Source organism: Ambystoma mexicanum, chromosome 6p (assembly GCF_040938575.1).
Source record: "Ambystoma mexicanum isolate Mex_15411 chromosome 6p, UKY_AmexF1_1, whole genome shotgun sequence".
Taxonomy (NCBI): domain Eukaryota; kingdom Metazoa; phylum Chordata; class Amphibia; order Caudata; family Ambystomatidae; genus Ambystoma; species Ambystoma mexicanum.
In genome coordinates this window covers 114488652-114502021 of record NC_090935.1, presented here as the reverse complement: position 1 = coordinate 114502021, position 13370 = coordinate 114488652, and the positions used below count along the sequence as shown (strand labels likewise).

The following is a 13370-nucleotide window of genomic DNA, read 5'->3' as shown; positions in this document are numbered from 1 at the left end:
CGCGCACCCCTGAAATCCACGTACCCAGCCCAATCGCGTGTAGATTTTCTCGCGCACCCTTGAAATCCACGTACCCAGGCCAATCGCGTGTAGAATTTCTCGTGCACCCCTGAAATCCACGTACCCAGCCCAATCGCGTGTAGATTTTCTCGCGCACCCCTGAAATCCACGTACCCAGGCCAATCGCGTGTAGAATTTCTCGCGCACCCTGAAATCCACGTACCCAGCACAATCGCGTGTAGATTTTCTCGCGCACCCCTGTAATACACGTACCCAGGCCAATCGCGTGTAGAATTTCTCGCGCACCCCTGAAATCCACGTACCCAGGCTAATCGCGTGTAGATTTTCTCGCGCACCCCTGTACTACACGTACCCAGGCCAATCGCGTGTAGATTTTCTCACGCACCCCTGAAATCCACGTACCCAGGCCAATCGCATGTAGATTTTCTCGCGCACCCCGTAATACACGTACCCAGGCCAATCGCGTGTAGAATTTCTCGCGCACCCCTGTAATCCACGTACCCAGGCCAATCGCGTGTAGAATTTCTCGCGCACCCCAGAAATCCACGTACCCAGGCCAATCGCGTGTAGATTTTCTCGCGCACCCCTGTAATACACGTACCCAGGCCTATCGCGTGTGGGGATACCCGCACACCCCTGAAATACACGCTCTCCGCTCTGCGTTTGCTGCTGCCCTTTGCGCTGTATTGGGGATTTTGATGGCTTTTCCCTGCGCGAGGGGCGTTCTTGGGGGCGTAACTGACGCTGTTGCAGGGTCGCTGCGCCACTCTGCGCCACGGCTGGTTGTGGATGTTGGAATCCATGAATACGCTGTGCGCCTGAATGTGTTTCGGCGCACGCGGCTGGCGCAGACTACCGCACGCGCACACTGTGCGCCAGCCGCGTGCGCCACTTGTGCGCTGAATTCTATGAATTACCCCCTTGATGTCAAATAAATGTACTTTACCAAATTTACAATCTTGCGGTTTGATTTAAAAGTACACTTTCATATTCCGAATTGTGGCGTGCTGTGTTGTGAGCTAATCTGTGTTGGTTTCCGGGTTCTGTGTGGAGTCGCGTAGAAGACGCCTGGGCGCGTTTGCCTACGCAGCACAGAAACGTCACAGAGAGAGGCGGGGAATATGAATGTTTTGATAAAGTCTGTTTCAGGGGCGGGGGATTTGATTTAGTGCCGCAAACGCAGGTGAGCCAGGTCGATGGGGGGAAATGATAGGATTATCAGAAAATGGCGGCTGATTTCGAGTGTGTTAATGGACGAAAAGTTGGGTAAGGTCCATAGGAAAGTTTTCTACGATCTACCGATTTATGCTTAAAAACACATGGCCGAACCATAGGGACAATAAAAAAAAAGTCCCGGAACTATCCTTTAATGACCTTTGATGAATCTGGCAGTGTCTTCACTACATCCATGGGGGAACCTGCCCTAATGTGGCCAGGGTGAGGCAGACACTCTCTGATCCATACCCTGAGGGTGGCTGTATGAGGGAGGATCACAGAGGGGAAGACGACACTCATGGAAGTATGGATGACTTGCCAGATGAGGCACGGAATTCCCTTTCTCTTCTGAGGATATCCCACCCATACCTGATGGCTTAATGCCATATTGTTACAACCCCCCCCTTATTCCTCTAGGAAGAGTGTTGAAAACCTATTCACCAGATGTGCATACAAACCGTCAAAAACTGATTTGCCTTTGAAAATCAATAAGGACGTTTGTGATTACATAGGCAAGACTTCCATTCCCAGAAACACGAGAATACTGGGACGAGGAAGAGGGAGCAAGTAATACAGATCACACAAAGCCAAGAGCACAAGACCGTTTGCCTACCGCAGGGACATTAGGTGCCATGTTGCAGCAGAGGAGAGGGCTTCCCAGAGAGGATGTGTCTTGTTGAAAAAACATCCTGCCTAGATATTACACAGTTGTTTCCCTCACTGGTTCTGAAGACAGAACGTTCAGAATTCTGTCAATATAAGTAGTTATTGACTGCTCTGTAAACATTCTGATTGGCTGAGAGGATGCCAATAGCGATCTTCATGTGCTAATTGGTGTTATTGATTTGTTGTACAATCATATTGGAAACATTTATTCTCTGATCTTCGATTAATACCTATTTTATAATAGGGTCTACTTTCATTTACGTATTTTACTATTCTGTACTATTCTGAAAATAGCACCGTTGCAAGGTTGGTCAACTCTTAACTTACTTCTTCTGATAAGTGTAGGATTATGATACATGTATAGGTCTAGTCTTAGAATATATATACATATTGTTCTATACTTTTTAGGGAGAATTCTCTAAATGTGCTAATTTCCCTTACCTTTTTAGACCCCCAGCACCTTTGCTGGATTTCTAGGATTTTATTATTTTTACCTGGGAAGAGTGTGAGCCTTTTTTTCCCACTTTCCATGTATTTTGATGTGTGTTTATTTTTTGTGTTCTTTGGTTATGGAGTTTTAAAACAACTCCATAAGCATCATCTTTTTCTGTGTGTCACACAGCAACTTCAGTGCAGTGACACAGGGATGTCTTTCAGACTTCCAAAGGTTTAAATACATTCTCTGGGACCGACTACTGACTCCCAGAGCTTGCAAAGTTAAATTGACTTTACTAGTCTCTTTAAATGTACAGACCCAACACACACTATCTTCCTATAGAGTGCTGGAGGGGTTTCTTTCTCACTTGTTTTTTTCTCCTTACTCTCCTTTTTCCACCATTCAATCGCCACCTCTTTTTCTACTAGCTGTGCGCCGTCCCTGTGCTGAGACCAATTTCCACTTGCTCTCCCTTTTGGAATACTCTTCCTTTCTCTATACGCTCAGCCCCGAATCTTGTTTCTTATCGATCGTCTTTTAATGCTCTCCTTCTAGCTAGTCCCCATTGTTAAGAATGAAACATGTCACTGTTTGCTCGTTTTGTCATACAAATTTTTCTTCCCGACTTTCTTGTAAGTTTGTACCATGCTTTGGGGTAAGTGCTATATGAATTAAAATAAATTAATAAATGATACAATTCTGTGTTCTGCGGTCTTTAGTTTCCTTTGAACAAAGGTTCTTCCAAAACATTTACAAACTGGATTTTTGAAGTAATATGAGCTGAGCCCAAAAGACCTCCTAAATGTCCCAAACAAAATGCGCACTAAACTGTCTTTCACCGTTAAACTCTGCTCAAGTCTCCTTTTGTGAAGCCCTGTGTCCTGGACGGTCAGGGGATTATATATGATTTGAAAAAAACATGGCACTGTGGTTAGCAAATATCTTATAACTGCAAAGCATACTAGGAAATTTAAAGTGGTGCTGAAACATTCCCCCCAGGTTTAAACATATCTGCATTGGTGTTTTTTTAAAGTTTTTTCTCTTTACTTTTCTTCTTCTTGACAACTGCTCAGTGGTGGCTTGCTACTATGGGGGTGAGGGCATGGCGTACCACCGCCTCAGCTGAGTGGCAGGCAGTACAGCCCACCCATTACTTTTATTTGCACAGGGAACTGTGCTGCCTGCCTCTGAGCAGGGGTGCAATCCTCGGGTACACTTACTTTGTTAATATTCGTTTGCTGAGCCCTTAGCCCATAGTAATGAGAGGTGGCGGGGTGACAGAAATCTGTGCTGCCACCTATCTTTATTCCGCTAACAGCGTAGACACACTGACTGACAGGAGAAGAGTCATGACATGTCATATTAAGAAAGTATATGCAGGCTGGCGCTACTAAGAGTGCCAGCCTGCATATATATTCTTAATATAGCATGCCTTTTTTTTTACTTGTATTAAGAGTAAAGCAAACGTAAGTGTTATTACATGGATAGACTGGCCTACATTAGTGGTGCCAGTTTCCATATACTTTCTAACTGTGGCATAGCATTTTTGTACTGAGCATCAAGGGTAAAAGCAAACATAAGTGCGATACACTGGACTATGTTGGTATAGGTCAGTCTGGATATAATTTCCTCCTGTGGCATGGCATTGACATGGTAATACTGGCATATATTGGTTCATCCTGCATTGACATGTATGAGCACAGCCAGCATGAACATGTTTTACATATTGGCATTTTTTGTGGGCAAAGGCATCATTAAAATATGTTTGAAAATGCTCCTGTGACTTGCATCTTTTGGCTTTTTCAAGTACTACCACACAAAACCGATTGCAAACTGTGTGGTGATTTGCGCAATTATTCACAGAAAGTTCTTTAAAATGCACCAATTCAATCCTTTATTTAAAAATCGTTGTCAGGAGGAGAACCCCCCTGTGCATCCCTTATTTGGTGCTAGCACCCCCACTGCTCTCAGTCGCTACCAGCATATTTTTCACAAATATTTATGCCCTACCAGTTCAAAAATTCACCAGCCACCACTGCACTGCTGCGAACCTGCAGAACCAATAGGGCACAAAATTCAGCACAGCCGCATTGCTCACAGTAATGCCGGGAGTGCTCCTAAGGTGACATGTTGCCCAATTATCACCTAAACTGCAGAAAAGTATTTTTGTCCACAAGGTCATAGATGCCAAACTCACTTTTCACTGTATTCCTGGCCCCATGCAATTGTGGTGCTTCTGCCAGGCATGTTCTCCTCCAGTCCAATATCTGTGGGGCTAAAAAAGTGGCAGTTCAGCCAAATGAATGGTATTACCCAAATTGATCATTTACAAACGATCATAATCAGGCCGAATTCGGTCATTACCATTCAATCGTTTGTAAACGATCAGTTTGGGTAATCACTACCAAACACGGGGAGCTGCGGTTACCGGGGTGTCTCCCACTCCCCATGTTTGGTAGTGATAGCTCTTGGATGTAGTGCAGGTGTCTCCCGCTTCCGGAGGTTTGGAGGCGGGTGGCGGGAAGAAAAAAAAAGGAAAGCGAATCCTGCGGCGTTGGGTCCGACCCGCGTAGGAGGGTGTATCCGACGCCGCAGGGTTAGAAGATGAGCAGACAGCGAAAAGGTAAGTAAGGGGTGGTAGGGGAGGTTATTGGGGTGGGTGGGGGATTTTAGTTTGGGCAGATTTGACTGCTGCCAAATTAGCTTCACGGCCGAATTGACCATGGTCAATTCAGCCGCGAACAATTGTGCCAAGGCCAAACCGTATACATTCAAATGAATTCCTTATGCAAGAGCCAAAACGATTGGTTTAGCCAATGATTGTTCTAACTATTTTCAAGACTCACTCACTATATGCTCAAAATGGATTGCAAAACTGTTTAGTACTGTTATATGTTAACTAAGAGGCTTATGGTGGAAAAGTGGGGTGTACGGTCTGCATTTCATGCACAGGGGTATTAAGCAAGGTTTGGCAGCGTGTACGATGTGGGCTGGAAAAGACTATGGCGCAAACCTACTGCCTGAATCTCCTCTTCTCTTCCAGGCAAAGGAGCTTGTTAGTGACTCTCAGAGGATCAGAACCTGACGAACACAATGGCTAGAAGAACCGTATTGCTGTCCACTGGTCACAACATACCCATGCTTGGCCTTGGGACCTGGCAAAGCTCAGCTGGACAGGTATACTCAGACTCTACTGAAACATCTAGCACCATTGAAGGAAGTGCTGGCTGACTGTGTTTGAAGTTCTGCTGAAACGATGGACGGACCATGCAGCCATGGTCCACAGTGGTTTGCGGTCATCTGTGCCTGGCACCAGTAATTAGTATATTGGGGAGATGAGGTGTGTAGTACTTGTGATTGGTCTGACTTACGGGACAGTGTTCATCCAAAACATTGTATCTTTACCATGTTTGTGTTATAAAATATTTCAGATGGTTAATGCTCACTAGGGAGGCCAGGCGGTCTGGTGAAGTGTGCATGGAAAAATGCATCACCCGTTGGTCTCACTCTCCTTACACTTTGCCAGGAACCCTCAGTGATAGGAAGCAGTGTTACTCCCTCCGTGAATACCACTCTGGTAGATGGCTCCTCACTTATTGCCATGGTCTTCCTTGATGGCATGACTGGATCCAGGTGGCCTTCACTCTCCTACATTTGCTTATTCTGGGTGTCCAAGCCTACCACATCCTTTCAACCAAAGTTATTTCCCTGAATTGTTTGAGTTGTTTAATCATATATCCAGGGTTCAAAGATTAAGGGAGCTAAGAGATAGTTTACTCCTGCTTGTAGCCCAGATGAGTCTGATTAGCTTGACACCAATGGCTACCATGAGCTACGTTTGGCTCCTCAGGCCAACTGATGCCAAACAACCACACCTATGCGCATTTGGGACAATCTATAAATAAACATTAGGACCATCCATACAACAATTTAAGCATAAGGGGCCATAAACAATAGATGATATGAAATGTTCACATCGCTAGTGTAAGTTAGATTTGTGTAACATTATGTACTAACTCCTTGTCCCGCTGTAGTAGCTCCTGATCACTGGTGGATGCTGGATAACGAGAAAATGCTTTCAGCTCAGGCCTATCCAATCTTAATTTTGATTCCTGTTAATATTAACTTACTGACGGTACCCATGGCATGGTGCCCACCATTTACCAGCACCTCAAGGTCACCTATAGCATCCACCAGACTTGGCCTGCGGTCAAGTCTCTAGATTACCAAATGAACAGGTTCCAAAAGGCCCACAACTCACCTGGTCTTTTGATCTTTATTTAAAAAAAGCACTCATTGTACTCCTAGTTAAGTCTACCCTGGCTCCCAGTGGCAGCCCAAATCAAGTTCAAGATGTTATGTGTCAACTTTAGGAGCATTCATCGACTGTCCGCACATTACCTGTAAAACAAATCTACCATTATCAGCCATCATGATCCTGGTGTTAGTCGGATGCCGGCATTCTCACACTTCCTTTGCACCATTGCAACAGCAAAGGAGGCAGGCGCTTCTCAATTTCGTGCCCTCGCCTTTGGAACGACTCGCGGGCTCCTTGTCACGTTATCTATACACCATCAAATGCCTCATGCTTCCAAGGCTGCAATAAAAGCCTTCCTCTTCTAATCTACCTGATCCTCTATCCCTACTGGATGAAATTTCTATTGCCTTCCCTCACTCCCCTTTTTCCAAATGCTTGTGCCATTTTCTGCGTTGTTGGTCCTTTCCTCTATAACATTATATGAGTCCTGCCACCCTGTCTCCAGTGTCAAAAAGCAATTAATTTTGCAGTGTGTGCATTCTAAATACAAAATAAATATAAATATGAACCTCCTAGCCCCCATTATGCCCGTGCCCAGTGTTCACTCTGCCTGGGGCATATCCTTCTACCACGCACCAGACCCTGCCTAAACACTGTTCTGCCTAAACATGTCATCTGTCCAATGGGCCTGGCCTGTCGCCATGAGTTTGTCGTATTTGCATCTAGGTTAGCCTTTAGACGCATCCCTGGCACAACCAAGTCACATGTTATTGCCATACCCAGTGTCCACTTTCCTCGGCAAATGGCCTGGGGTATATATATTTTTTAAGATGGGTGATGGGTGCAAACTCTGGACTTTTTTACTGTTGGGTTTGAGCATTGTTCTATGTGTATTTCTGTAGTTTTATTATTTTCAGAGTAATCTTTATGACAAGATACCAGGATGAGCAAGGTTCTTAAAGGTGTCATAGGTCTTCTTGCTCTACAACCGGGATCTGCATCCTTTGGCTCGCCAGATGCTTTGGACTACAACTACCACCAGCCGCAACCAGCAAAGTCAATGGAGTGAGATCATGGGAATCGTAGTACAAAACATCAGGAGAGCCACGAGTTACAGATCCCTGCTCTATAACATAGTTACAACTGTAGGGAAGGAGGGATTAGTGAACAGCTTGACTAAGACAGGACTCGACTCATGTTGACCTATGGTGGTCACCTTCAGTTTTAACCCATATAATGTCTCCAATTCTAACAGTTCATTTAATCCATTACACATTTCTCATGATCCCTATAGTGAATTTAAGTTAAAAAGCCCTCCTTAAAATCCAAGATATGATAGCTTTCTTTTTCTCAACTTTTGGAGACCATCAATGGTTACTTTACAAGCTCAGTTTGAAGATGACGTCATCGAGCTTATAGGCAACTCGGATAGTATCCCAACAATGGACATCTTGCAAGCTAGATATGTGACTTCATTTATATACAATTATGTGGATGTTGTGTTCAGACAAATGTATCTGGGTAATTGTACAGATTGTCTCATATATATACAGGTTTAGAAGCAAAAACATGTCTGATGGTGACCATAGATCCCTATTTGTCTGGCTGCAGAGGGTGGCACGGTCCCACGGCTGTTTTGGGCAGGGCCTCGAGGACCTGTTCATGGAGAGATCAGACAGGTTTCATCAATGCGCGACAGCACTGGATCAATGTGACCTCCTCTATCCTTAAGCTCTGAGTTTGGGGAACGGCGGGCGGAGCAGTTCCCATTCCCTTTGGTCGTCCTGTAAGGATTTCATGAGTGGACAATCTATGTATACGCTGTGGGTTTTTTGTCAGGGCTATAGGGAGTAGCAACGCGTCTAATGGAGATGCCACATATTTTCCATTTTGGATTGGGGTACCAGTGATGGTTGAGTATCCACGTTGTTTTTGGACGATGCCAAAGTCCTGGTCCACCCATAGGAGTAACTGGAGTCGGTGTAGATTGTTACTGATCTACCCCGAGCCAGAGCAAATGCACGTGTGAGGGCCACAAGCTTGGCTACTTGTTCCGACTTGGCTGTGTGCAATCTGTAAGCTTCTAGGACTGTGTGAGGTGTACACACGGCATACCCAGAAACCAGTTTTCCATGCTCCGAGGCCCCGATGCAAACACCATCCGTGAAGAGAATAAGGTCTGAGTTCAACAGGGGTACATCAACCAAATCAATGCAAGAGGACAACAGCGTTTCTATAGCCATCTGACAGTCAGGTGGCTCCCCATCTCCAGGGGTTGGTAACAATGATGCAGGTTTAAGGACAGGGCAGTGACCTAGGGTCTCATTAGTGACAGAAAAGAACAGTTTTTCATACCTTGCGAGGCAGGAGTTTGACATATGTTGTATTTTTACCTTCAACACTAATGGTAATATGGCAGGGGGGTCAGAATTACTGACAAGATGTCCTTGGACCAGGGAATCGGTTTTCTCAATCAGTAGGGAAGAAGTGGCGACAGCCCTCAGGCAAGCTCGGAGCACAGCTGCCACTGCGCTCATCACAAAATAATCCAGCAAACCTAAAGCCGGAGTCATTGTGAGTGTTTGCTTACGGGTGAAAAAGGCATCTTCTGCTTCCTGGGACCATGGCAGAGGTTCTGTAGGGGCTTAATGATGAGTACAAACCCATGAACCTATAGCCTGCAGTAACAATGCAAAATAAAATAGTACCTGGAGTGGATACCACAGGAAAGGATGGCAATGCGGCGGCATTCACAGTGCACATGTCTTGAATAAAACAATACACCTCTTTACATGGATTCTTTGTATGCAGTATCAGAATATTGCAAGGGATCTGGGTAGGCACAAGGATACCTTCTTGGAGAAGGGACTTGGTCACAGGACAAACCTCTTCTCCCCTTTAGGAGATGGGCTACTGGTGTACACATGGCAAGGATTTGGCAGGTTTCAGTGTGATCTTGACTGGTTCAGAATTTACCCTGTACCCAGTGTCATTTGTCTGGGATGACCATAAGCAGGTCGGGACCTGGTCCAACAGCCACTGCCATGGACCAGGGGTATCGTGACGGTCTTCAAGGGTCACGTGGGTGGCTTGTTCTAACACTGACAGCACTTCATGCTCTATATATGCGGGTATATCCAAATACACTCTATAAGGGGAACAATGAATTGTGCAACTCAGTTTACACAACAAATCCAATCCAAACAAATTCACAGGAGAATAGGGGCTTAACAAAAATGCATGCTGTTTAGAACTAGGGACACCAGAGGGGTGGACACTGGGTGAGGTATTGGCGTACTTCCTATGCCAATGGCCTCTACTACCTCGTATGAGTGTGGTGTCCTTTTAAAGTTGAGTGTGATGTCCCTGTTTCTACTAATCATTAAACCTTTTGGCCAGTTGCATTACATGCAATATAGGGGGCAGCAGGATCAATTGATATAAGCTGTGCAACAAGCTTGAGGACCCCTTGGCAATCCTATATGTCGGTCATAAGTAAAGACTGTGGAAGTGGACCTCATGCCGCCCAGCTCTGTCCGCCTAAACCATCGTACTGAAGCCGATTCGGGCACTCGGCTTTCCAATGCCCAGACTCTGCAATAGTTGCACTGATCGATGTTGGTGTTTGAGTAATACCTTTCAGCGGCACTAGCATAGCTGTGTACCCCGAATCCACCGCGATGGAGGGGGGTCCCCCGATGCAATGGCCAGCCTCCAGAATTTTCTGAAAGAATTTGTTCCTTTCAGAAGTCGGAGCTCGACTTCTGCAAGAAATTATTTCTTTCAGAAAGAAACGCTCTGGTTGCACCATGGGATAAAGGACCATTCTGCTGTGCAAACAGAAAGATTCATTATAATTGAGGTGCCCTCTCTGTGCATGTCAGGAACAAGGAAGCAGGGGGTTCTCCCTGCTTCTTTGTTTCTGTCAGCGTGACAGTGCTCAGGGAGCTTAGATGGATGCCTGCCTGAGAGAGGAGTCCCTCGTGCTGGCAGCAGGTAAGAAAAAAAATGTTTTTTTAAAGTGTATGCGCGTTCGTGCATGCAAGCGATCGAGGATATTTTCATGTGTATTTTATTTTATTTTATTGAACATTTGTATGGCGCCTATACAGTAAAAAGTGTTTCCAGGTGCCACAAAACAAAAGGGGTGGGGGTGGGGACAGAGGAGAAAATAACAATAATGGTCCTACTAGGCCTTGTCACATTCGAATCGTGCAAGTGCAGTAGAAAGAAGTGCAGGGGGAGAAGCTGAAGGGGTGAAGGGATGGGATGGAAAGAGGGGGAGAGGGAGAAGTGCAAGAGGGAGGATGCCCCACATGCAGTGCAAGTGCTAAGGGAAGCCAAGGAGGGCAAGGACCTGGGGAAAACTCGGCTGGGAGTCAACTAGTGAGGGGAGGAGTGGACCAGACTTGGTATGCTAGTCAGGGAAGGGTGCCCATAGGCAAGTGCTGGGAAAAATGTGGGGAGGAGACTGGTCGACGGAGGGCCTGGACCTAGTAAGGCTCCTAAGGGACACAGGCAACCAGTCGCACTGTCAGTTGGAGACTAGCAAGGGAAGGGGCGGGGGAAGGAGGAGGAGAAAAAAGGAAGGTCTTGAGAAGCTTCCAGAACTTAAGGAGATCCGGCTCAAGTTAGAGATGGGCAGGGAGACCATTCCAGAGGGCAGCTGCTGCTGAGCAAAGAGATCTACCGCCGTTCTCTGCTTGGAGAAACGTCTGGCCTGCAGAGAGTTTGAGCTGAAGGACTCTAGCAGGGAGGTATTTAGGGTGAGAGAGTTGGATGTAGCGAGGTCCGATGCCCCAGAAAACTTTGTGGATGATGCAGAGGGTCTTGAATTTGATCCTTGAAACAACCTGGAGCCAGTGGAGAGATTTTAGGGCTGGAGAGATGGAGCCCCTGGGCTTGAGGCCAAGGATAAGTCTCGCAGTCCTATTCTGGATTAGATGAAGAGGGCGGAGGTAGGATAGAGGCGGATTAAGGAAGAGGATGTTGCAGTCATCCAACCTAGAGAGAACCAGAGCTCCGGAGACATTAAGCTTATGAGAGAAAGTGAAGAAAAGGAGAATGCCTATGAGGAGGTAAAGATGATAGTGGTACTTCTTGGCAAGGTCGGATATATGAGGTACGAAGGAGAGAGAGTGGAATCAAAGGTGAAACCCACGTTTTTAGCCACACACGAGGATGAGGTGAGAGGGCCCAGGCAGGGGAGCCAGAGATTAGGAGAGAAGGAGGGTCCCAATGAAAAGGATCTCACTCCTACTGGCATTAAGGCAGATATCATTAGAAGCACACCATGAGTGAATAGCATTCAGACAGCCGGAAATGAGAGAGATAGAAGAGGAGGAAGTGGAGGGAAGCTTAAAAAAGAGTTGTGTGTCGTCAGTATTTATTTATTTATTTATTTATTTATTTATTTATTTATTTATGTATAGCGCTGCATGCCCATGGGCTTCAGGGCGCACAAAAAGAAAACACAAACAAAACAGGTAGCAGGAAAGTAGCAGAGTATAAGCAGGAACGAGCAAGGAATTAGCCAAATAGGTTAGTTTCAATATCACATATTTGCAAGGTAAATGGTGCTTTGCGGGGCATTTGAGTTGGAAATGTTCTGTCATGCACATGATAGGCTCTGCCAGTGATTAAAGAAATGTGTTTGCAACCTGAGCACCTTAACAACCTGCAGAGCCACAGCTGTGTGTGTGTCTGCCTCGCTGTGACTTGGGAAACTGGCAGTGCTTGAATGACTGGCCTGAGCTGATTCTAGATTTGGCTCAGGAGAAACAAAAGGAGTCCACTTTGTAAAAATGAAAAGAAATAATAGTACAGCGTATCACTGATTTATATTACACTGAATAGAACAAGTGTTTGAATTTTTAGAGAGAGGGAGGGAGCCTACAACTCATCAGAACGAGGCTGAATAGCATTGCACCCACACCTAAATCCATTGAAAAGGCAAGGTTGGTTTGCAAGAGTCACATCCCATGTCGGTCTGCACATCAAAAGGCGCTTAAGAATGGAGTTTGGGCTTCTAATTGGCTTCTGACGGGGTCTTTATAGGTGCGAGCAGAAGGAGTTTGTAAATGTCCAGATAGCTGGCCCAGAGGTGTGCAAACACTGCCTAAAGCATGCATGGACAGGGACTGTTTATAGGGGCAAACTATACATTATAATTTATGGAAGTGTGAGAAACCTGAAGTTGTCTCACGCGCTAGTCCCCGGAGATCTGTCATTCAGGCGGCCAGGACACGCCCATGGCTATTGGATCCAGTTCCTGGGGGTGGACAGTGCAGAGGATCACCTGGATGGGGGGGGTCTTCAGGGAGTGGGAGTGGGAAACCAAAGGCTCAGATGCGGTATCCCTTTCCTTATAACACCCTTTCCCCATCCCCATCCTACCAATTAGGATACCTAGAAGCTCAACCCCCCCCCCCCTTTTCCAACACAAATACTTTCTCACCGACAATTCATTGTAAGCGACAACGGACTAACACCAGAACCTGACATTTCCTAACGCAAGGGTCAGGCAGTGTTAGGCAATTACTGATAATTACACACACCAGACTTCCCCACACCGATAAAAGGCAGAGCACAAAAGCACACTATGAGCAAATCAAAACACACAAGGAAGCAGCAATTCTGAGATGGCAGTTTAAACTGAGGAGAAAGATGGCGAGATCAGAGAATACGACAAGGAGTGAATTACCCTTACCCTTTTCAACAAACTGCGACTTTCAAGAAGCATCAAGGAAAAGAAACATAAGACCGGGAATTGCA

At 45.9% G+C, this 13370-nt stretch overlaps 1 protein-coding gene across 1 annotated transcript in view; it reads left to right on the top strand.

The window, feature by feature from the left end:
• Window positions 1–13370, top strand: part of LOC138511262 (aldo-keto reductase family 1 member A1-A-like) — a 253297-nt gene that overhangs the window by 63274 nt on the left and 176653 nt on the right. Inside the window, exon 2 of the mRNA XM_069626813.1 lies at window positions 5382–5515. Within this exon, the coding sequence (XP_069482914.1) occupies window positions 5432–5515 (84 nt within the window). The 5' untranslated portion in view covers window positions 5382–5431. The remainder of the gene's footprint in view (window positions 1–5381; window positions 5516–13370) is intronic.